This window comes from Coenobita brevimanus, chromosome 101, assembly GCF_032717465.1.
Source record: "Coenobita brevimanus isolate Jiangsu-jjx chromosome 101, ASM3271746v2, whole genome shotgun sequence".
NCBI lineage: Eukaryota > Metazoa > Arthropoda > Malacostraca > Decapoda > Coenobitidae > Coenobita > Coenobita brevimanus.
The window spans coordinates 6,483,228-6,509,271 of NC_137054.1; the positions used below are offsets into that span (position 1 = coordinate 6,483,228).

The following is a 26,044-nucleotide window of genomic DNA, read 5'->3' on the forward strand; positions in this document are numbered from 1 at the left end:
TGGATGGATCGAACGCTGGTGTTTGTTTTGTGATCAAGTGTTTGGAGGTTCATCCATCCATCCTCCAATCCTATGTTGCCCCATGAGAAGCGTAGCAGCCCCGGGCACGGCAAGTTGGTCCTGACAGTTAAGATGAGAGTGACCAGCCTCACTCATCCCTGAGTGGCATTACATGAGCAATAAACGCCAACCACCCCTAGGATATAAACCTGCACCGGCTCAATCCGACTGGAGCACCTTAATTACCCACTAAACCACCAGATGCCATAACTGGTTATATGGTCACCACCAAATGTACTAAATGGTTTCCCGGCATATAGGAAACCATTTGGCCTGTCACTCAGTGTAGAGTCACCCAGGGGCAAAAGGAAGAGGAAAGAATGAAGGAAAGAAAGACAGAAAAGGGACTGTAAAGACACCTATAGCCAGAAGGACGAGGAAAGAATGAAGAAAAGAAAGACAGGAGAGGATGGAAGGAAAGAAGGAAGGAGGAAAGGAAAGTGCAGACACCTGAGAGCAGCACTACATTGAATGAGTGGATGGAGATAATTACTCCAATTTAGTGTTTGCTGCTCTGATATTTTACTGTCTGTCTGAGTTTTTAGTTCTTGTATTTTTAGTACGGTGTCTTGCGTATGGGGTGTTGGGGAGTGTTGTACTGTGCTGCGTTGGCTGATAAGGCCTTGAATTTCTGGTGTGAAGTTGGGATTGTGTCTATTTCTGTTGCCGCTAGGGATGTGTTTTTACTCTGAATTTTGAATAATGGTATTGAAAGTGAGCACAGCAGTGTTGATGTTTGTGATGGATGTACTGTTTAATGTTTCAAAGTGTTGTTCTGTTTCAGCTGTGAAGGCCTCCCAGCTGGCTCTTATAATTAGTGTACGTGTGTCTGTGGCCAGCTGGGGTGATTCTGGCTTTGGAAGTGATGATGACTGGGAGGTGGTCAGAGCCATGAGTTTTGACCACTCTCCAGGATGTTGTGGAGGCATGGTTTGGGAAGCAAGAGGTGTCTGGGGATGATGGGAGGAAGAGGGCTTGGTGTAGGATATGGGTATGTTGATGGAGATTGCTGGGACTGAAAAGGTTATCTGTTTGGGATTGTAGTACCAGCCCTCTGTCTGGGTCAGGGTTGTTGACATGCCAGGACGACGCTTTGGCGTTGAAATCACCACCCAGGATGATGTTGGGTATGTCAGTGATGTGGTGTATTTGTGGAGAGTGCTTGTGTGGTACTGTGGGGGATGACTGGGGGGGGGGGAATGTAGGTACTGGCAATTGTTATATGTGCTTTGTTGTCTGTGCGTATTTTAATTCATTGTATTTTTGTTTAGAGGGTGAAGTGCTTGAATGGGTGCAACAGGGAAGAAAGGTTGCTGGTTCCTTGAAAGAAGTGGTAAGAAAAAGGGATGTGAGCATGGAAGTGAAAAAGTTACTACATGACAGTATTGTGATACCAACTCTAACATATGGAAGTGAAGCTTGGACCTTGTTGGAGGGACAGAAGTCAAGAGTGAGAGCAGTGGAAACGAGTTATTTGAGATGAGCATGCGGAATTGCATGGATAGACAGACTGACAAATAGGGAAGTGAAGGAGTGTTGTGGCGTGGATGTGATGTGATAGGAAGCATTAGGAGAAACACAATGAGGTGGTTTGGACATGTGGAGTGGATGGAGAGAAAGACTGACGAGGAGAGTGTGAGTAAGGTGGAGGGGCAGAGAGGGAGGGGGAGGCGAAGGATGAGATGGAGGGATGGAGTGGAGAGGTATATGAGAGAGGGGGGTGTGAGCTGGGAGCAGGGCAATGAAATGGTGGGGGACAGGTTGACATGGAAGCGATTTGTTTGTGGCCACCCCTTATGGGATTAAGGTGACTGGCAATAGATAGATAGATTTTTGTTGTGGTGTCATGTGGGGGAAGAAGTGATTTTGTGTGTGTACTACTATTTGAAAACTTGATGGATTGGTGTACCAGGGTGATGAGTGCACCGCCACTGCTGTCAGCCTGGTCTTGTCTGATGGCGGTGAAATTATGAATTGTAGCTGTTTTTTGTGTTCGCTTGAGGTTGAGGGGTTCACTTGGCTAGACAGATTTGGGTTGATCAACAATAACAAATCAAGCCCCTGGAATCCTGAATTCATCACAAAGACATAATCACCCACACATGCTATACTAAACATGTACTGTACCTCCTTGGCTTTCATCACAAGTTCTGTCAGGGCAGCATGTACAGTCTTGGCCAGGTTTGGGTCCTTACGTGCCTCATCCTTCATGAAGTCTGAGTAGAGGGAGGATGACCCCAACTTTTCCCTGGCCTCAGGGTTCTCTATTTGCAGTGCCAGAGCCAAGCGGCGGTTACGTTCCTCCATCTGGCACTCTTCATTGCAGGGCAGTCTGGTGAAAGTGGAAGACAAATAGTAATTATCATTAACTGCCAATCCCATTTGCCCCCTTCAGGGTACAGAGGCCCTAGGCTAGACTACAATGGTCCAGAACAGTTTAGGACATAAGACCATCCTATCCCCATGGTAGTGCATTACATGATCAACAAAGGTGGCGTCAGACAGAAAAACCTCTGGCCATCTAAAGAATTCAAACCACGGCACGTGAGCCACAGCCCATTCTGACCTGCATGCTCTACCACAAGTATATCCAGCATCTAGGGTGAAGTGTACAGATACTAGCCGTGAAAATCCATTTAGGTCCTCTCATCACTATCTGGACATAAGCTACATGGCACAGGAGGCTTCATAGCATCTCTTTCTGATTTCATTTATATACTACACTTTAACATTATACTGCATAATTTTCTTGTGTTGTTTTAATGTTCTTTCCTTCATTCTTTCCTCTTCTTTCTGCCTATGGGTAAATCTACTCTAAGTGACAAGCCAAATGGTTTCCTGTACACTGTGAAACCCTTTACTACACTGGGTGGTAACCATATAACCAAATTATGGCACTTTTTTTTTCTTTTCTTTTTTTTTGTGAGGAAGAAGGAACCAAAGGCAACGAGCCTGCAAAACTATTCCTTCCAAGAAAAACAAAATATGAGAGCCGAAGTGGGTAATTAAGCTGCTCTAATTGGATTGAGACTGTGTAGGTTTATATCCAAGGGGTGATTGGGGTCTACTGCTCATGTAATGCCACTCAGGGAAGAGTGAGGCTGGTCACTGTCATCTTAGATGTCAGGACCAATTTGCCTAGCCCGGGGTTCCTATGCTCCCCATGGGGCGACATAGGACTGGATGATGGATGGATGTTTTAATGTTGATATAGTTTACATTAACATACAAAGGGATACTGAGGTATAATGGCAAAATTAAATGATGAACAGGTGTTATGAATTCCAAACAAGCCACATAGATAGCACTCAGTCCCATACTCTATTGCTAGATGTCCAATACCACAGTCCTCTCACAAAACAGTACAGGTAACAGATTATGTTGTGGCCTCAGGCTCACTTGAATGCGAGCCTGGCTGACTGCAGACTAGGGTTGCTCTTTTGCAGTTTACCATCCTTCTCTGCATGGACAGAGATTTCAGAGACATATGTATAACTGGGCAGCAGATCCACCCAGTTATATTGATGCATTAACATGAAAGCATCCCTCTCCAGCACTTTCTTTTATTAATATCATTATATGAGGTGACCAGACTGTAACTGCCAATAAGAATAGTGTATGTAGACAGTTCTGAGGAACAGTGACCATTGAAGTAGCGATAGAAAAGAGATAAAGATGCAACAATGCGGCGAAGAGACAGAGGTTGAAGGAAGTCAGTAAAAGGGGGAGAGTTAATGAGACGAAAAGCCTTTGACTCCACCCTATTGAGAAGAGCTGTATGTGGGGAGCCTCCCCACACATGAAAGTTGTACTCCACACAGGGGTGGATAAAACCCCTGTATAGAGTCAACAATTGTGCAGGGGCAAAGAAGGAATGGAGTTGGTTTAGCACACCCAATCGCTTGGAAGCAGATTTTACAAGAGATGTAATATGATCTTTCCAAGACAAATCCCGAGCAAATGAAACCCCAAGCATGTTCAATGATGATGCAGGATTAAGTTGAGTATTATCAAACATAAGTGGGTATACCTGTGGAAGATTTTGTTGGGTTGATAGGTGCAAAAACTGAGTCTTTGATGCATTAAAAAAAAAAGATTATTTTTACCCCAGTCAGAGATACGAGCCAAGTCAGACATTAGGTGTGCCATAGCCTCATCCCTTGCCTGTTGAAGTAACTGCTGAGATGGACGTTGTGGGAATCGAATGGAAAGGTGAAGGGTGGAGTCATCAGCATGTGAGTGGATAGGGTTAGATGTACAGCTTAGAAGGTCATTGATGAATAAAAGGAAGAGAGTTGGTGATAGGACAGAGCCCTGAGGAACACCACTGTTAATAGATCTAGGAGAAGAATGATAGCCGTCTACAACAGCGGCTATAGAACGACCAGAAAGGAAGCTAGAGATGAAGGCACAGATAGAAGGATAGATATATGCTGGGAATGGCTGTAAAAAAAATAATGGATGGAGCTCATTTTATCCTCAGTAACATTTACTAATCTGCTCTACACAACCTCTTCCCTTCCTAAAACCTCCCCATTCTTCTTTAAGTCCTCTGTCATTAATGGAAAAGCCTCAAGAGATGGGAAAAAACTTGTATGTGACCATCATGAATTTGGAGAATGCACATGACAGGAGAAATTATAGATGGCAGGCTACCATGTGCTGTAACAAACCTCTTCAGCTTATCTGGCCTGGCAGTGGCTGTGAAGATCTCTGAAAGGTCAACTGTGCATCCATTGTTGAGGCTCTGCATCTGTGAGGCCAAAATAGAAGTGGCCACAGCACGGTACTCACGATCATTTTCAGAGCACTGCAGTGATGTCTTCCTCAGCCCACACTGACACGATATCTTTACCTGTAACCACAAACATCATCAGCATCAGCATCATTGCCATCATGATCATTATCAGCACCAACACCAATTGATAAAGGAGCTTATGGAGTTGCACAGAGAAACAGACAGTCAAGTGATGGAGTTAATGTGCATTCTGGTACTGATATGGATGTGCTGATATGGCAGGGTGGAGAATTGACAATGAGAGAGTATGTGAATGAGGTGAAGGGACATACTGAGGATGAGCTGGAGAGGTATGTCAGTGAGGGGTGTGAGTTGGAGGAGAGGCAGTCTGATAGCAGGGGACAAGAAGACATGAAGGTGATTTTGTCAGTGGTCACCCTAGGGATTAAGGCATCATGGAGGTAATTTCGTTAGTGGTCACTCCTGGGATTATGATTAAGGCACCTAGCTATAGATATACAAACTTCTTAACCCACTGAACCAGAGACAAATGGTAAATTCCATGTGGATTTTAGCTACCTACAGATACTTTTATTCACCTTAATGGAGAACTGTCAAAATGAGGGGCTTAACCTCTTCAATCTGAGGATGCATTTTGTACTATATTCTTGCTATTTCCAGAGAACTTTATTTACCTTTTAACAAACTTTTTCAACTGGAAGGATTGCAGTAAAATGAAAGCTTCATTAACTTCTTCAGCACCATGGTGCTCTCCTAAATTCAACAAAATCATCTACAAACAGCAAGAATGGCAAACTACATAACTGGACTGAAGGGGTTAATGAAGGACAAATCTAAACCTTCTAGTTCTAAACCTTTCTCCTAAGGTAAGTAATATCACCTACATGTAGCCTGAATAAAATAAATAAATGCATCAATGGACTGAAGAGGTGACTCATGCATGAAATCTTTAAAATACATGGTATACACAGCAATAAGTTCAATGTACCAACATGCTAGACCGAACCCGAAATACAGGATGGTCCATATTTAAAGCAACATAATTGTCATGTATTGTGAGGATGGCTAAGTCAGTGTTACCAGTGTCTACTGTGCATCAATTTCTACTTTCCATAACCCTTTTCATACTTTACACTGGCAATTTATTACATCCAATGACTGTATGGCTGATTAGTAAATTCATGAAGCTTCCAGAATATCTTCATGCAATATGCAAGACTGAAGAGAACAGTCTATGAACCACCCTGGACTATAATCTATTAAATATTTGAGAGGATACAGACTTGCAGTACAGCTGACCACCTAATTATGAAAATGACTGGCTTCAAGAGTTGGTTTGTAGCCCAAAAATCCACTAATAATGAAGCCATGTATGATTAACTTGTGATAATTAAAGTGAAGCCATGTTTGATAAACTAACTTGTGATAATTATGAACAGAGGTGAAACTAAAAACCACTGGCACAGCAATCACTTCAGGTAAATACGATCATCAGTACCACTTCCCTTAAGCTCTCATAAACAAAGAAAACAATATTTTCTAAAAGCAATTAAAAAAAAAAAAAAAAAGTTTAAAAACTCTGAAAGTTTGTAAGCACCGGTATGAGAACAGTAACTGGTTTCCAGTGATACAAGGAACCACGAGTCACTTAGCTCAGAGCCAAATGAAGGTAGCAGTACATCAAGTGAATTGACAGTGGGCACCCCCACCAACCACAATTTGGGGGGAAAAAAAAAAAAAAAAAAAAATCATCCCACCCTCTTTTTTCCTACCTAACAATGGGGTGTGATGAAGTCCAGAAGGCCAGAAGAGAAAGATGGGGAACTAACTAACAGCATGCCAAATGAAATGGGCCTTACACTCATTCAGTCACCACCGATGCACCCGGAATGAAAAATACACACAGAAAACTCAGGACTCCATCTTATTTACACTTTCCTTGCACAAGTTATTGGGACAGGGGCCAGAATGGCAGGGACTTGCACAGGGGTGATGGCATGACCCTCAATGCTTCAAATGATTCAGGGCAATGACATTCTCCTAGGTCACACAAGAGAGTTCGTGACACACCCTCTAGCACTTGCTCGAGCATGCACACACTCATGCATGCGCTTGTGCACATACACATACAGTACACAACATATACAGTATATATAAACACTGCACTTTCTTGACAAACACATATACAACTAAGACAGCATGATACCTACCATTTCCTTACAAGAATTATCAGGACAGGGCCCGCAGTGACATGGGTTCGCACAGGGGTGACCACATGACTCGCGAGGCTTCATGCACTTCTGAGGGCAGACATTCTCCTGGGCTACACAGGGTGGCTCATGACACACCCTCTGGCACTGATGGATGCCACAAGGCAGGGGGTTGCCACACACACCACCACATGATACAGCCTTCAGGTAACACAGCGTGCGACGCATTATCTGCCAGGAATGGACCAAGCAAATAAGAGGGAGACTGGGAATGAGGTAATAGGATGGGGTGGGCAAGTATATTAATGGTGGTGGTGTGGCCTCGAATGAAGGCAGCCTGGTGGCAGGGGGTTGCCACACAAACATCGTTTTGTTTCGTTTTTGAAGGCTCCAACATGCTTGCATGCATCGGCCTTGTCACCTAAAGGAGGCTCTCCATGCTGCCCGATCTCAGGCAGCTTCCCTATTCAGACCCTTATCCCTAAGGTCACACTCAATGACCTCATCCTAGGTCTTTTTCAGTCTACCTCTCACTACCCTGCCCCTAACATGATGTAATCGGCCCTGCGCATGGAAGGAAGGAATAGGACAAGGAGGATAAGGAAGACATCACCCTACACTTAACCAGTGCCATGTACAGACAGAGCCATGAGTAAGTGGGGTACCTTGGGTACCTACCTACCCTACGGTTGTCATTTCAAAGGGTGGTGGGAAGGTGCTTGTGGCATATCCTGTCAGCTGGCAGTGCTCCACGTCCTGAATTGTGACGGCTATACACATCAGCTGGTGCGTAGGGTTTAATATCCTCTTGTATGTTACTGATGCAAATGGTGTGAAAATGGTATAAAACTGATTATGCAAAATTTACTTCAAAGGATGAAGTAGTATGATGCATCCAATGTCACCTAGAAGAGAGACCTAAGTCAGATGAGTCACAGAAGTACTGTACAGTAATCCCTCCAATATCCGATGTAATAGAGCCAAAGGCATGTCCGGAAAGTGGGCCTCTGACTGCTGGACTGGTACTTATGTACCCTAACCCAGCCTAACTTTGAAAGCCACCTAAATAACTCCCTACCAGACATGCATAGTACTTATTCAAACCTATTTAAGACCCTATTCACACCAATAATGGACATAAAGCATGAAATAAATGAAAAGGAACCAAATAATGAGGAATTAGAAGTGAGCATAGAAAATACTTAGGCCTAGCAGCATACAGGGTACTGTACTGTACTTACAGAACATCTGTGGCCACCTCCTCTAACTCTCTAAGGCTCTAGTAGTTGTGAAAATGCTCTTGGAGCACATACAGTAATCCAGTGTTGTGCTACACTTGATCCTTTGCACTGTGAGTTATAATTGTTTAACACTGCACATTCTTCTTAACTGAACCACATGAGTTTCAACCACCACTTTGCACTCCACACTCATTCCACAGTTAATCCTTTGCACTCTAAATTCTAATTTCATAACACTGCACAACACTGTAAATTCCCATGTGGTCTAGTGGCGAGGTACTGCGGTTTATTCACAAAAAACGAGCACGTGTGGCATCGATTACAATGGAGGTCTTCCCTGAACGAAGGTTAGGCAGTAACTGGGAACAGGGTTGCCAGATCTGAACTCAGCCACATTACCAAACTCCTCAATTTTCATTACCAAATTCTTACAGGAAGCATTTATTCTTCACTAATTATACATACAAGTGGAAATACATTTTTTTTTTTTTTTTTTTTTTTTTTTTAATGTGTCCGACTCTGGGCATAGGCTTCATAGCCTGCTATCAAGGCCCAGCAGTCCTCCTACGTATCATACACCTCTGCATGTCACCACTTCGGCGCTAACACCCATCGTCCATATTGAATACATGCTAGGGCTGTCTCATTCAGGACTGGTGTATTGGTATTAGCGGGGGTATTTTTACGACATGTCGGCGGGTCTTCTGGTAGATCAATAAAGCCTGATTTTAATGAAATTCAAATCCTTAAACTGTTCCCTGCTCCAGCGGGCATTTGAACCTGGGTCCGTTAGAACGGCAGGCCACCTCTCTATGTAATCACTCTCCTAATAATTAACAGCATGTTGATTATTTTCACGCTATGTAGGCTAGCAAATTAATCAGAGACAGCAGACAATCCATCATCTCCATCCTGTGTATCCTCATACATGTGAAAAATCCATTTGGTAATGCATTATTCTGATTCATTACCAAATGAATTTTTTATTACCAAATTGGCCCACATTTGGTAATGAAAAATACCAAATGGCAACCCTGACAGGGAAGGAGGGAGGGGGGAGGAAGGAAGGGGTGAAGGGTCCATGGTGTAAACAGCTGTTCGGTGCTGCGCCGCAATTTCAAATTACGAGTGGGAAAAAATTCAGATTTTGGGGGGATTTTTTTTCTTTTTTTGGGTTCCGAAGGTCCAGGCCCACAATGTCCAGTAAGTGGGGTGTCCGGAAAGTGGGTGTCCAAAGAGTACAGGGATTACTGTATTCTTAAATTCTTTGCTCACTATGGCACTTGTAAACAGAGGGAAACTAGAACATCAATTTTAAAAATAACAGTGAAACTTTCATTGGTAAATTTTCTGTAATGTACTGAAGAATAATCAGCTAAAAAAAATATCATAAAAGGTGACATTCAGTAATACTTCATTTAGCTAACACTTTTTCAAATGGCTCATAGATAAGGGGCTGAACAGAAGGGCTGCCAGAGATCAAGCAGTGTGGAGAGTCATCGTTAGGTGACCAAGGACAACACATGCAAGAATGTTGGAGTCTTTACAAATGATACCTACATATCCAATGGTGTGATTCAATGTATCTGTATGTAACTCATTAAATGCTAAAGTCCAAAGGCAAATTAAAGAAGTGATATATTGAGATGAATGATACTGTGACCTGTATCAGCTTCAAGACTTCCTTGCACATCCTGGATTTGTTAATAATTAACAATGGTGAGCTATGTGAAAAGTTTTCCTATATTAACAACTGCTATATGGTGGAAAAAAATGATGTGAAAGCATGATTAATGGGAAATACTTTACGCATACACTGAAAAATACTTTCTGTATAGTCTAACCTTATGTCCTCCAAAGCAAGGTTTGTCAACCAACATGGTGCACGGTGGGCAGGGTTCTTCCGGGTGGCATAAGTGGCTGGCAGGGTGGGGACAAGGTTGAGGCCGACGGCAAGGGTTGTCACATACAGGGGGTTTAGTTCCACAAGGCACAGGGGGGTATAGCACTGACGCACCACAATGGCATGTCAGTTCTTCAAAGCTTGTCTGCCAGCACCTATCAAATTATAAGGCATTATTTTACATCAATCAGTTCATTTGATACCATGCTTCCTTGTACACAAATCCCCATTCTGAGGTTGGCCATGTTACAGTTGATATTTTCAACAGACTGGATGCAAAAACAAGTACCAGAGCTGCAAATTATTTCCCAACAGTTGCATGAAACATAACCTTACTGTGTTTCCTCACTTCTTAAAAGATACAGTACTGTATATTACAATGAAAACACACAGGAGGTTTAGTTCCACATGGCCACAGGAGAGTTAAGTACTGGTTCCACAGAGGCACATCAGTTCTTCATAGCTTGTCTATCAGTATCTAAAATGTGTTACATTATAATCTTACAGTGCTTCCTCATATAAAACACATAGCACTGCATATTACAAGTAAGATAAAAGGTAACTATGAAAACTTTCAAAATTTCAATGGTATATTCATTAATCAAAAGAACAGCTATATTATAAACAAAGTATGAGTATACCTGGGACAATTTCCACGATGGCAAGACTCCTCACACTTGTGAAGGCCACAGCTCAGCATACGACCACATGGCAGTGAACACAGATGGTCCACGTCAATACAGCACTTGGTGTTGCACTTGTGACGGCCACAGTGACGTAACTGTATAAGCAATATTATAATTAACCCCTTCACTTCATTTTTTTTTTTTTTAACACCAAATGATTATCATTCAGCTTAAAAAACACATCTCATGCTGAAGAGGTTAACGAAGGCTCTATTAATTTTAACCTTTCCAGTTTCAAATGTCTCACCCAAATAAACTTATCTCCTGATCGTGAAAACAGGTGGTTCATATAAATACAGCAATTAGTGTTGCACTTGTGATGCTCACAGTGGCATAACTGCAGGCAATAGAAGTGACATGTGGAATTGCTAAATAGATACTATGGATATATACAAAAAATGTACACAGAGTGCCAAAGCCTTTGAAAACATGACCAATGGTAATGCTGGAAAAGAGACCTAATGTGGCATGGAAGAGAGTGGAGAAGTCTACTGGTAAGTGGGTAACAAGGGAAGTGTTTGAGAGTGAGCGTGGTATATAAAGATAATGTAACAACAGGAAACAACAGAATTATCACACTGAACCCATGGATATCTTTTCCACATTACACTTGCCATTTCCTAACAATTTCATTCAGCTTGAATAGAGTGTTTGATGTGGTGAGGTTCGATATAGCCCTAATAAAGACTTTTAGTAGAAGATGCCTTTCCTAAGCTGAATAAAACTGTCTGGTTCAAGCAAGAAGAAACCAAAATGCACATACTCCAGATCCCATCCATCCATCCATCATCCAATCCTATGTCGCCCCATGACGAGCGTAGGAGCCTGAGGCTAGGCAAGTTGGTCCTGACATTTAAGATGAGTGACCAGCGTTATGAGGAACACACTGAGGTGGTTTGGCCATGTGGAGAGGATGGAGGGTGAAAGACTGACGAAGAGAGTGTATGTGAGTGAGGTGGAGGGGGAAAGAGGGAGGGGGAGGCTGAGGATGAGATGGAGAGATGGGGTGGAGAGGTATATGAGAGAGGGGGGTGTGAGTTGGGAGCAGGGGAGTGAAATGGCGGGGGACAGGGCGACTTGGGGGCGATTTGTTTGTGGCCACCCCAAACGGGATTGAGGCATCTGGCAATAGATAGATAGACCAGCCTCACTTTTCCCTGAGTGGCATTACGTGAGCAATAAATCCCAACCTCCCCTTGGAGATAGATCTACACAGGCTCAATCCAAATGGAGTGGCTTAATTACCCACTGAACCACCAGGCGACATAATTTGGTTACAGGTATATGGTTAACACCCAGTGCAGCAAATGGTTTCCTGGTGTACAGGAAACCATATGGCTTGTCACTCAGTGTACAGTCACCCACAGGCAGAACAAAGAGGAAGGAATGAAAGAAAGAAGGACAGAAGAGAGAGTGTAAAGTCACCCGTAGGCAGAAGGATGAGGAAAGAATGAAGGAAAGAAAGACAAAAGAGGAAGGAAGGAAGAGAGGAAAACGCAGACACCCAAAGCAGCAGTACAATAAGAAAGTGGATGATGAGTGCCCCCACCTGCCACATCCATGGGGTTAAGCTAACACTGGTTGTTGCAAGTAAAAGTCAATGGACCAATTCAAGAAAACAAAGTACACTCAGACCTTCAGTTATGCGCAAATATGGTCGACAATGCACACCGCATTTTTGAAACTGCACATAATTTAAATACTATAAACGATGCAATAAATAGAATATGGTCGACATCCTCCCCAGTTGGGACATTTTTGCCACATTTTACTCATCATTTTATACCCATCCAACGACACTCTTTCGTTCTCCTTTCTGTTGATGTAATGCGCTAGGTAGCATTCCATATGAATAAGCACTGTGTTGTTGCAATGACTCTGGAGTTGTTAAAGTACGTGAGGTGGCTGCAGAAACTGAGGAAAAGGGAGTGGGTACTCCGTGGTTGGTGTTTACAAATGACCACGAGGCACCAAGGCAGACAACACTGTTAGCGGTTTTGGCTCAGAAAAACACAGAAGTGTGACAGGTACTCGAGTCTCGACTCTGCTAGCCGTTTTGCCTCACAAAAGCTGCTCGCATGTTAGCCACTATTAGTGTAATGTGACGTCGCCTTTAGATGACCTGAGTCCTGCTTTTTTAAAGTCTGTCCCACTTTTTTAATTGTAACTAAAATGTCCCGATTTTTGTGCATATCTTAAATTTCCCGCTTTTAGAAAGTTACTGTTAGTTATAACATGACCTTCTTTTATGAAATTATGATAAACAAAATGAAATACCAAACCGTCCGGGCACCTTATGCATTCCATCCGCCTCATAAAGTAATAAGGAATGTAGTTGGAATGGCTCAGTCTTCCCAGTCGTGCCTGCACAATTTAAAAATATGCGCACAATATGAAAATTATTTAATTATATTTTTTGGGATGGTGTCCACATAACTGGCAAATCGCACAATTTAAATGCACATTTTTCAAGCATGTACTATATATACTTTTTTTTTTTTCTTACTTCCATCCATCCATCTATCCATCATCCAATCCTATGTCACCCCATGAGGAGCATAGAAGCCCAGGGCTAGGCAAGTTGGTCCTGACATTTAAGATGAGAGTGACCAGCCACACTCATCCCTGAGTGGCATAACATGAGCAATAAACCCCAACTACCCTTTGGATATAAACCTGAACCGGCTCAATCCAATTGGAGTGCCATTATTACCCACTAAACCACCAGGCACCATAAGTTGGTTATATGGCTGCCACCCAGCATAGTAAATGGTTTCCTGGTGTACAGGAAACCATTTGGCTTGTCACTCAAATGGTTTCCTGTACACCAGGAAACCATTTACTACACTGGGTGGTAACCATATAACAAAATTATGGGGCCTGCTGGTTTAGTGGGTAATTAAGGCGCTCCAATTGGATTGAGCTGGTGCAGGTTTACTGTATATCCAAGGGGCGGTTGGGGTTTATTGCTCAAGTTAACCCTTTAACCGCGGGCATTGTTTTGCCCCGACTGTCCTCTCCCGCGGGGGTTTCGACCAAAATGTAAACAAACTTTAAACCTTTATAACTCTGCACAGAACAAATCTAGAGCGAAAAATAAGGTACCATTAGAAAGTACTAACCTTCGGCTTTGCAATGATGTAGGTTTTATGATTTCGTTGACTATCACTGGATGGGCAGTGCCATTAGAAGTGAGCGATCTAAAATCACTATTTTTCGCTCACACACCATTACCTTCGCTCATACACCATTACCAAATGCCAACCTCATTCTGATAATAATACTATAAACATATATGAACACTGCACATACGATAAACACCCACTCTGTGTTCACTGAGGCAGGTAAAAGGCACTGTAATTACCCGCACTTCACTGCCACATCAGCGGTGTTGTAATCACTATTTTTCGCTCACACACCATTACCAAATGCCAACCTCATTCTGATAATAATACTATAAACATATATGAACACTGCACATACGATAAACACCCACTCTGTGTTCACTGAGGCAGGTAAAAGGCACTGTAATTACCCGCACTTCACTGCCACATCAGCGGTGTTGTAATCACTATTTTTCGCTCACACACCATTACCAAATGCCAACCTCATTCTGATAATAATACTATAAACATATATGAACACTGCACATACGATAAACACCCACTCTGTGTTCACTGAGGCAGGTAAAAGGCACTGTAATTGCCCGCACTTCACTGCCATATCAGCGGTGTTATAATCACTATTTTTCACTCACACACCATTACCAAATGCCAACCTCATTCTGATAATAATACTATAAACATATATGAACACTGCACATACGATAAACACCCACTCTGTGTTCACTGAGGCAGGTAAAAGGCACTGTAATTGCCTGCACTTCACTATCACATCAGCAGTGTTGTCACTCACACAGCTGGACAGATACTGATGCGTGTTTGGTCCGGGGTGGGGTGGGGGGCCCAGGGGGTGGGAGGTGGGGCCCCAGGGGGGGGAGGAGGAAGGTGGGGGTCGGCTGGAGTGAAAGAACTTAATAGCTACTCTCCCTTGAAACAATTGGCGCACGGAAAAAACGCGGGGTATTCAAAATATTCACAAACATTCGCGAATGACACCCGCGGTTTGGTCCAGTTTTTGCAATGTCATTCTGGAATGACACCCGCGGTTAAAGGGTTAAGCCACTCAGGGATGAGTGAGGTTGGTCACTCTCATCTTTAATGTCAGGACCATCTTGCCTAGCCTCAGGCTCCTATGCTCCTCATGGGGCAACATAGGACTGGGGGGGGGGGAGTCTGTACCTTGTTTCTTGAACTGGTCCATTAACTTTCACTTGCATATTTAAAGATAAGAACAAATTTATTACCATACCTTTTTACATGGCTTCTTACAAGTCACTTCATCAGCTTTTGTAGTGAGTTCTGAGCATGGGATGTCACAGTCCATGGCGCCACAGCGACATCTAACTGGCGTTTGCAGGGGACAGGGTGGACAGGGCCCCTCGTGACACAAGGCCTGACACTGGTGGAAGGCACCTGGTACCCCACAATGCAGCTTCAACTGACAAGGCTGATTACATGTCGGAACTGGGTCAGAGCACGTGAGCCGCTGTTTGGCACCGTCACGTTCATACAGCTTCTCCAGTGGGACCTATACATAAAAAGCAAAACAACACAATACTTCAACAGTGATTTACAGTACAGATCCCTGGTATCAATCCTATAGTCAGTTCACCTTAACTTGCAGAAGGTTTTTGTCACTTTGCAGCTAATTTCCTGCTGCTTGATGGCAGAAAAAGATGGGTCCTTGAGCACATTCTACATAACCATTTATCATCATCACCTCAATCTCATTTTCTCCACCCTAAGATGAGGTAAGGTAGTTTTGTATATACCAGTATATATATACAGTATATATATATATAGTCAAGGAGAGAGTGACAAGCTACCTGCCCCTGACAACTTATTATAAGAGAAAGCATTTACCTTGCCACAGGGACAGCATGTAATGATGTCCACAGCTCTCTGACATGGCTGGCAGTTTCCTGGGTGACATTTGGATTCACACTGATGATTCCCACACTCTAGCTCCCGACTGCACTTGCTCTCACAACTGTATGTGCTAACAGCAATAGTGTCTGGGCTGCAGGCTACTTCACGACTGTTCTTCCCACAATGGCAAGCTGAAAATGAAATATCATCATCTAGTGCTGTAAATCAGCAAGCAAAAGCCAATTAATACTGGCATCAGCATCAGAAGAGAAAAATTATCCGATAATTGGAATCATATCAGAATCGGCCGGGAAACGAAAATTATATTAATGTTCGTTTTACCCAATGACCCTAGACTCTAGCACTTCTTTTTCCACCATTCCAGGTGTGAACTGAGGCTGTAATAATGATTATTTTTCATATACGACTGTATCCCAAATTCTGCTACCTAACTTAAATGGTAAAATGCTTGAGCTAAAACATTTAGACCATTACATTATATTACTGTGGTTAGAATGAAGGTCAACACAAATACCTAGACAGCAGTCTTCTGTCAAGGAGCTGTGGAGGACTGGTAGGAACTTGCAAGTGAGGCAGTACACACACACACACTGGCAGTGTTCCATCAATGGTATGACTCAGGCTTAATATTTAATTTCAATGGCACAAGAGCTGAGAGCAGAGATTCAATTTCTTTTCACTTTTCTATTAATCTTCAGTAAAATGTACATAATTAAATAATATACACAGCTTATATACCACTGCCTTTCTTTGATTTATGGAATTTAGAGCTAAATTTGATTGTTACTTGCAAGTCTAATTTTGTTTGACTAACATGAAAAAATGCTGATACTTTAAACAATTATAATAGAGAGAGCGCCCACATAACGCACAAATATTGTACCCAGAAGCTCCCACTTTATGAGTTTTGCATTATAGGGCCAAATGTTTACATGCTAAAGGGTTTCATGGTACTCAAGCCAGCCCCAAGTTCACCTTTTGGGACAGTTTTCAGGGCTTTTTTCCAGGACATTTACCTACCTACTACAGACTTCATCACATACAAACATTGGAAAAGGTTGTGGGCTTGCTGAGGGGCAGTGGAGTGAGGTTCCATGCTCCCCAAAAAAGAGCAAAGATCACACAGAGCACATAAGCAGCCAGAGCAAGGGGAAAGGGCAGGCTCAACTGGGGCAGGAATGCTCAGTGGATTGTGACAACGTTCCGTGCAGACACGTGATAGCAATATATCATAGGCCGATATAACCCACGCTATGACTATCGCTGGCTGCGTTGTGTATGTTCCCACCTCATTATGACTCTAGTTTGCCATGTTATGACTGTTTGAACCATAATTTGGGGCCTCTGGTCACGTTACGTCTATCGTCACCGTGTACTATGGTGTCCAAAAAAATGGGCAGCTTCCTCCACCCACTTAATGTCTATCATTTTTGCGTTGTGACTAAATTTGGACATAAAATTTGACTCCCGTGTTATGTGAGTTTCGCTCTACAGGATCGCATGTTCTGTGAGTGTTGACCGTAATATTAAACTACACCGAAATATCACAATCCCTTTAGCTTTTCTATTTGAATTATTATTTTCAAGATGCTGTAAATTTTTTCTAAAGAAGCTATACGGCATTATCTGTATTATGCCTTTGTATTTTAAAACATCAACAAGACACGTTAATACTCATAAGTAACATCTTTGCCACTGGCCAAATAATGTGAAAAATAAAGCACGTACCTGGTACCATAACTTTTGTGTTTCCCTTAAAGAAGGCAACAATCAATCATTAGACAAATAGTAAACATAATATTAATTTTAACTTCAAACTCTATGCCAACTCTTCGTAATCAATGATATATGAAATAAATAATGTATGTCATTTATATCTGAAATTACCGTATGTAAAATCTCAAAACTACTCTATCTATCGCTAGACGCCTCAATCCCGTTCGGAGTGGCCACAAACAAATCGCCTCCGCGTCGCTCTGTCCCCCGCCATTTCACTGCCCCGCTCCTAACTCACACCCTCCTCTCTCATATACCTCTCCACCCCATCCCTCCATCTCACCCTCGGCCTCCCCCTCCCACTTCCCCCTTCCATCTCACTCACATACACTCTCTTCGTCAGTGTTTCACCCTCCATCCCCTCCTCATATGTATCATGATTAACTGCTTTCCATTAAATAAGGCACGAATGACTAAGTCAGTGTATACCACCACATATACAGGTAGTACATAGTACTCTACTGGCTCACATTACATGCACAAAAATGTCATGCTTTTCTAGATTTAAAGACAGTCTTCAGTCTGGTATATCTTACTGTATTTGCTTTGAAAAGCTAGCACTGAAGGTTCTGTGGTTGAAGTGAGCAATTCTTCATGGTCACGGTGTCTTCTGCCAAGCTGAATATTCATTATGAAGTTACACTCTACTCTGCGCATCATTTACGCACACGAACACTAGTAGCTTACAAGCGAAGTTCCCAATGTCATTCATCTCCTTGTCTCAGAGTTACTGTCCCCTTATTACCCCCATCTACTGCCTCTTATTATATGCAGTAAATCACTTCTTTATTTAGACTCCAATGAGGAGAATGACTGTAAATGCTGCGACTAAATAAAGAATATAATAAGTAAAGGGTGCAAGCAGTTTGCACTTATTTCAACAGTGAGTATAAGCTAACTTGGAAAGATCATATTGCATCTCTTGTAAAATCTGTTTCCAAGAGATTAGGTGTGCTAAGCCGACTCCGTGCCTTCTTTACCCCTGCACAGTTGTTGACTTTATACAAGGGTTTTATTTGCCCCTGTTTAGGGTACAACTCTCATGTGTGGGGAGGCTCCCCACATACAGCTCTTCTCAATAGGGTGGAGTCAAAGGCTTTTCGTCTCATCAACTCTCCTTCTCTTACTGGCTCCCTTCAACCTCTCTTCACCGCAGTGTTGCATCTTCATCTCTTTTCTATTGCTACTTCAATGGTCACTGCTGCTCTGAACTGTCTGCTTGCATCCCTCCACCTCTACGACGGGCACGTAGCACCCGTCTAGCAACAACTCTCATCCCTTTTCTGTCCAACTCTCTAATGCAAAAGTTAACCATTACTCACAGACCTTCATTTATGCAACAGGTCAACTCTGGAACTGTCTCTCTCTGTCTGTATTTCCTACTTCCTATGATCTCCAGTCTTTCAAATGCAGTGTGTCCAGGCATCTCGAAATGAATGGATCTTGAATTTGGCCCTCTTTTGTATTTTGTTTTTCTCTTGGAACAGTATTGCGGGCTCAGCCTTTGGTCCCTCCTTCCTCACATAATAAAAAAAATTCGTACATACAGCAAACTCACACGGCCACCACACTTGCACACCAAGAGTACGCAGTATATCTCATCTTCAACTTGCAGCTTTCAACCTTCAGTTCTTGTCTTTCTTTTCCTTTTCTCCTTCCCCACTCACCCACTTCTTATTCTGAACCTTCAGTGTTTTTCAGTAAGACTTTACTAAGCTGCAAAACAGTGTCAGGGTAACAACTTTCACACAGAATTAGGCAAAACAATGAACAAAATCTTCAGTACAGGTAATTTTAATTTTTCTTCCATCCATATTCAGTATCCCAATATTGACAGTAAATATTGGTATCGGCTCAGTATTGGAAAAAAAAACAAATATCGCCAATATATTGGTTCAGTGAATCGTATCAGTAACGGCACTATCACCATCATCATCACCATCAATTATCTTCCCACAGTAGTTATTTGAAAATGTTATATTATCACCATCACAACTGCTCTTCCCACAGTTGCAATTTAAAAATATCATCATCATCATGCAAATACTAATTTTCACATATCTGGTGCGCAAGGAACTCATAAGACAGTCTGAAAACACAATATCATCATAATCAACATCATTATTGTCATCACTATCATGTGTCCAGAGTGAAGACTATCTCATGCCTCCTCTTCCTGGGGGCAGTCTGAAAATGGAATATCATTATCACTGTCATCAACCCAACAACTGAATCCTGAAGCAAAGCATTAACACACAAGTGCTTGGTGCTGGAAAGGGATGTCCTCATGCTGTGGCACCAATATAACCAGGTTGTGAGTATACACACTTCCCTCAAAGGCCAACCTATCCCATGAAAGATGGATGCTAGCCAGTAGAGCGCAACTTCTGACTGTGGTCCACAGGGTTCACAGTCAAATGAGCTTGAGGCAACAACAGCAGAACACAACTGCAAGTGCTTACTGCTTTCAATAAACTGATGGAAGATGGGACTTGAATATATTGGTGTTGTGATGAGGAGGGGTAGACTGAGATGGTTTGGGTATGTTGAGAGGATGGAGGATGACAACCGGGCGTAGATGGTGAGAAATGTGAACGTCAAGGGTGGACTGCCAGGTATGCTAAAAAGTACCTGGGATGAGGTCAGAGAATGTGCCCACAAGGATAAGGGACTGAATAGGGAGGCTGCCAGATAGTGAGCAGTGGGGAGAGCCGCCATTAGGTGACCAAGGCCAATGAATGTAAGCATGATGGATCCTCTGTAGATGACATGATACAAACCTCCACAAGGGTGGGCATGGAGGGTCTTCTCACATTTACGAGGTGCTGCCCAAAAGTTCCAGAAATTTGACTTGAGGAAAAAAAACTTTCAAGTCCTAATCACCACTGGCCCCTCTGAAGCAGTTTTCCTGGGCATGAAGACATTGATCCCAGTGCTTCTCCCACAATCAGAAGGTGATTTGTAAGTCCCTGAATGTCAACTTGTTCAGGATCTTCTGTTATTCCTCCTGGATCTCCTCACTTATGAAAAATCTTAATCCTTTCAGCTGGATTTTCATTTTCGGATAGTAGAAAAAATTATACGGGACTAAAAGTGGTCAACATGGGGGGTGGGGGACAGCATGTTTTTCTATGCCAAAAATTGCTGAACAACGAGGACTGTGTGCACAGGTGCATTGTCAGGGTGAAACACCTATTTGTTTGTGCACCACTCGTCTGGATGTTTTCACCTCATGTCCTAACGGAGCCATCTCACAACAGAACTTTGTATTGAAGGTCTGTCCTTGTGGAATGAATTCCTTATGAAGAATGCCCTCAATGACGAAGAAAATGATGAGCATTGGCTTCACATTGCTCTTGACCTGACATGCATTCCTTGGTCAGGGTGAAGCTGGATCCTTCCACTGTGATGATTATTGTCTGGTTTCCAGGTCATATCCGTAAACTCAGTTTTCGTCACCAATAATGACACTTGAAAGGAAGTTAGAGATAATTCTGGCCATTTCCTTGAGCTTCGTGCAGACCTCCACGCGATGCTGCTTTTGCTCGTCAGTCAGGTACCTCGGGACAAACTTGGCATTGATATGTCTCATGTTAAGGTTACCAGACAAAATGTGTTGGCAAGATCCACATGATAAGCCAAAAATGCCACAAACATTGTGGATTGTCCTCCTGTGATCTTCGAGGATTGCTGCATGAACTCTGATCATAATGTCAGCAGCTGAACTAGTGGTAGGGTGACCAGAATGTGCATTGTCATCTGTTGACACTCGTCTGTTTTTAAAATCCTTAAACCAGTTGTAGGTTTGTGTAACCCCCAAAGCATTGTCACCAAATGCTTGTTTTAACATTTTATAAGTTTCTGTTGCATTCTTCCTGAGTTTCGCACGACTCTTGATGCACACACGTTGCTCTTTCACATTCTCCATTTCTGAGACCACAAAATTTGCAAACTAACCCAAACACAACAATAATAAACACACACACATGCAGTGAATGCATCCACCCTACACACTGCCACTTGACACACTAACAAACAAAGGCTGTGTGCACTGCCACCTTGCATTCACACGCTGTACGACAAGCGTTTTCCACCCTCCTCTCAAATTTTAGGAACCTTGGGGAAACATCACACACCCTTAAAAAGGCATGATAATTACTGCTCTTTAACTTCACCAGCTTCACCCTGAAACATCCAATCCAGTACTGTATTGTCCCATCACGAGTGTATGGGCCTGGGCTACGCTACTCAGTCCTGACACTGAAAAAGTGATCAATTGCTTGCCCCTTTTGTGGCATTACATAAGCAATAAATAAACCCCACCCACCCCTCAGAATAAGATCCCTACAGGTGCATGAGCAACTGCTGGAGTAGCATAACACACTGGAGCACCAGGCTTCATAGACAAAGATGAAAAAAATTACCAGTTAAATTGACTACAATGCTCACTCTCCCAAACAAACTGGTAGTCTCCACGAGGGCTGACGTGGTAGCTCGTCATACACTTATGGCCTTGGAAGTTCAGCAGTCTGTCATACACGCCATCACCATAAGGACATTAAACACCCTTATGCAAGTATTATTACCGGTACGAATGTTTTTTAACATCAACAAATTAGTTTTGGAACAAATATGAAAAAATTCTCAGATTGCGACTGCTTACTCTGTTGAACAATATGCTGGCAGTCTCCACAAGGGTCAGCATGGCATGTTTTCTCACACTTGTGACTCTGACAGCTGAGTAGCTTTCCACACGTCCCACCACAGAGGTATGGTTCCGTTACGCTGCATTTCACATCACGACACACAGCCCCACATGCACACCACCTGAACGAAATGAAAAATTAATAATCATCATCATAATAATAACATTTAAAATAATAATAATACATTAATGATAATAATAATAATAATAATAATAATTATAATAATTCAGCTCATATCCCTCAATTATAATATGGACTGTCTGTACATAAGTCCTGACAAGCAAAGTATGTTTCTTCATAGGCTCATGCTCTCTGGTGCTGCCAAATATTACTGTATACTGACAGAAGTTTGGATATATGTCATTACTGACACATCAACTATGAGGTTAACCACTCCACCATAATGAAAGGTGACCATTAGAGTGAATGAAACCATTTGGCTTGTCATTCAGTATAGTATCACCTAAAAGTAGCACTACATTGAGTGAGTGGATGGCAGGTATCCCCAGCTACCACATACCTCTTAATAAAGGCAGTGCATGGAGGACAAGGGCCAGGATGACACAAGATGTTACATTTATGCTTGCACCATTCAATCTTGCGCCGCCGCCCACAAACCTCCCCACATGAGTGAGCCAAGTCACGACGGTTCCACTCAGGCTCACGTACTTTCCCACAGAAACACATGTAGGCACTGGGCACCTTAGGAGTGGACCCTTGACATGCTGGGCACCTCCAACCACCCTCTAAAAGAAATGAATTATAAAATTATCATCATCATCATCATCATCATCCAGACCTCCTTTCCCACTCTAGGGCAGGATGAGGAGTTGCACCGTCCAGACAGCACACACTTGCCCAATCCAATGGGCCATGCTTCCATTCACTTATCATTCAAGCCCCCAGAGTCCTGGCTCTATCTGATACACCGAAAGCTTTCACCACACTCTGCAGCTTCACATAAACGTATCCAATAGAGTCAAGCCAAACATCGTCACGTTAAAAAGGGGTACAGTACCAAATCCCTGATAATGCACTTCTTCTCACAACATTCATCCAGCCAGCTCGATCTCTTGTCAGCTTCCTAGCCTCATCGACTTCCATACCTTTCTTCCTCACACACTCATCCACCATATCCCTCCACCTTCTCCTTGGCCTACCTCACCTCCTCCCCGCTTCAAATTCTCTCAGATATACCACTCTATATCACCACTCTATTGTTATCCATTCACTCCACATGACCATACCATCTCAGTACACTCTTCAACTCTGGTGTCCACAGACTTCCACATTCTGCATCTTTCACAAATCACATTTTGTATCCTACCCACTCTCTGTACTCCACATACATTCCTCGGCAGTCTCATCTCCACTGCTCTCACTCCTGACTTTTCATGTTCATGCCACACCATAGTCTCACATCCATAGGTTAAAGTCCGCACTAACACTCCTTTGTGTAGGCCTCTCGCAGCTGCAACACTCAAGCCTCTGTTTCTTACCAAGGCCTTCAGAGCACCAGCTATTTTCCATCCTTGTGTCACTCTACTTTCCACTTATTTTGCATATTTTCTTCTCTTTTCTATCACTGTACCCAGGTATTTGAACTCACCAATTCCAGTCTCTCTCCAGTCACTGTAACATCACACTGGGAGTTGCCTTCTCTCTTGATTACCATCACTTTACAATAAAACTGTAATGATCTGAAATATCATCATTATAATCATCATCATCATCATCATCATCATTCAAGTCTCTCTTTCCCACCCCAAGATTGAGTGAGGCTAGGCCAAAAAGCGAGGAAAGGGAAAACACGAATGAGGAAATATGTCAACAGCATACCCTTTGAAATGAACCACACATTCATTCACTCACAATTCAAGTCCTCAGAAGCCTGACTCACCCTACAACTAAATTTGTACATAAATTATGTTAATAAAAAAATAAAAAAATCACGATATAGAGCATAGTTATGTAGTCTACGCATGCGCTTCTAAAAACAAGATACAACTCCCTAAAGCAGAGAGAATTAACTTAGTGTTGCTAACATATAAAATATATTAAAGGGTTGAATCATGTTCATTTCCTGTCAAACTCTCTCTCTCTCTTGAATATAATACAAAATACATTATGGAATGCCCTATTTATGCTCACCTCCTGTAGAACTCTTGGCCCACTTCTTGATGCATCCAAGGTGAAAACAATTAAAGCAGGACAGACAGGACCAGATAGCTTGCTGTTGCTTGATGCGGTCACAGCAAACCATACATTCGTAGTTTCCCTTAGTTAGCTGTTCTGCCAGTCGATCACGCTGAGTTTCTTCATCCTCAGTACTTTGACTCTCAGCATTCTTTTTGCCTTGAGCTTGTGGCTTGGTACTATAACTTTCCACATTCTTTTTGCATTGCATTTGTGGAGGCTTCTTTGGGCCCTGTAGTGCCTCCTTCTCTTCCACACTGGATGTGTTTGGGGAGGAAATATCAGAGGCTCTCTGTCTACTGTTTTGCTGCTCACTGCTGCTCTCTAACAAAGCCCCACTGTTGTTATCCCACAGTTTCCCATCTTGTGGCCTCCCTCTACTCCCCCTTCCCCTCACCATTCTACCTCCCGATCCTACAGGTGCACTTCGTTTAAATTCCTCTTCTGCCTCCTTTACATTAAATTCCTTATTATCTGCTCTCTCAAAAGTTCTACCTCCATTTCTGTTTTGGCTGTCCCACTTTCCATGCTCGTAACTGTTACCAGTTCTTTCATATTTCTGTCCACCACGATTTGTTGTCATGCCCCTATTCTGTCTGGTGTACATGTTTTGCATATCATAGTAACCTTTTTCCTTCTCTGTTCTCACTTGTCTATTTGTCCACTCTTTTCCCTGTTTATCTTCCCCCTGGTAGTCTCTCTGCTGGTACCCCCTGCTGCCTCCTCTCCCATCACTCCCTCTGTCATATCTTCCTCTTCCTCCCCTACTTCCCATCCTGTCATTTCCACTATCCTGCACTGTATTTCCTTCAGTTTTTTTTGAGCCAGAGTTCAGGTTTTTCAAGAAGGCAGCTGTTTCTGCCAATGTGTTGTCTCGTTCACGTTTCATCTCCTCAGCACTTTCCTGGCTGTCAAATCTGGAGTAGCTGTTAAAATTCATGTCATTGTGTCTACGGCCACCCCTCCTGCCTCCACGTCCGCCCCTACCCCAACCTTGATCCCTGGTTCTGGCGCCAGTTTCACACTTTCCTTCATAAGCACCACTACTTCTGCAATGCCCATACTCTGATGAATCATTCTTCTTCTTCTCTTTACCCTCATAAGCCCCACTGTTGTTGATGGAATGCTCAGTCTTGGATGATTCAGTTTTCTTCTTTTCACTTGTAAGATATTCAGGGGAAGGTTCCTTGGTGCTGGTCTTAGGAGAGTTCCCATCATTTGCTTCTGGGCTTCCTCCTTTTCCACTTGGGACATTATTTCTTGATGCATTCCCTTCAGCCATTGATGCAAACTTTGTCTCAGAATTATTCCCACTTTGGAATTTATTTTGTCTATGTCTATTATTCTGCCAATCTTGGTTTTGAGGGTCTGCACCCTCCACAGGGTACTCTCTGCCAGAAAACTCATATGAGCGATTGGCATTGAAAGGCATATAACTGTTATCATACACTGCTGGAGGTGTTATGTTAGCTGGAGGCCTTACATTGCCATACAT

The 26,044-nt window shown here is 42.8% G+C and overlaps 1 protein-coding gene across 1 annotated transcript in view; it reads right to left on the bottom strand.

Moving 5' to 3' along the window:
* stc (nuclear transcription factor, X-box binding stc) overlaps positions 1-25,847 on the bottom strand; it is a 33,568-nt gene extending 7,721 nt beyond the window's left edge. The window contains exons 1-10 of the mRNA XM_080284375.1: positions 24,505-25,847; positions 22,874-23,099; positions 22,311-22,474; positions 15,845-16,041; positions 15,231-15,509; positions 10,815-10,954; positions 10,115-10,328; positions 7,030-7,260; positions 4,734-4,915; positions 2,188-2,392 (exon numbers count right to left, since the gene is read on the bottom strand). Of these exons, the coding sequence (XP_080140501.1) occupies positions 2,188-2,392; positions 4,734-4,915; positions 7,030-7,260; positions 10,115-10,328; positions 10,815-10,954; positions 15,231-15,509; positions 15,845-16,041; positions 22,311-22,474; positions 22,874-23,099; positions 24,505-25,831 (3,165 nt within the window). The 5' untranslated portion in view covers positions 25,832-25,847. The remainder of the gene's footprint in view (positions 1-2,187; positions 2,393-4,733; positions 4,916-7,029; positions 7,261-10,114; positions 10,329-10,814; positions 10,955-15,230; positions 15,510-15,844; positions 16,042-22,310; positions 22,475-22,873; positions 23,100-24,504) is intronic.
* Between the last annotated feature and the right edge of the window lie 197 nt (positions 25,848-26,044).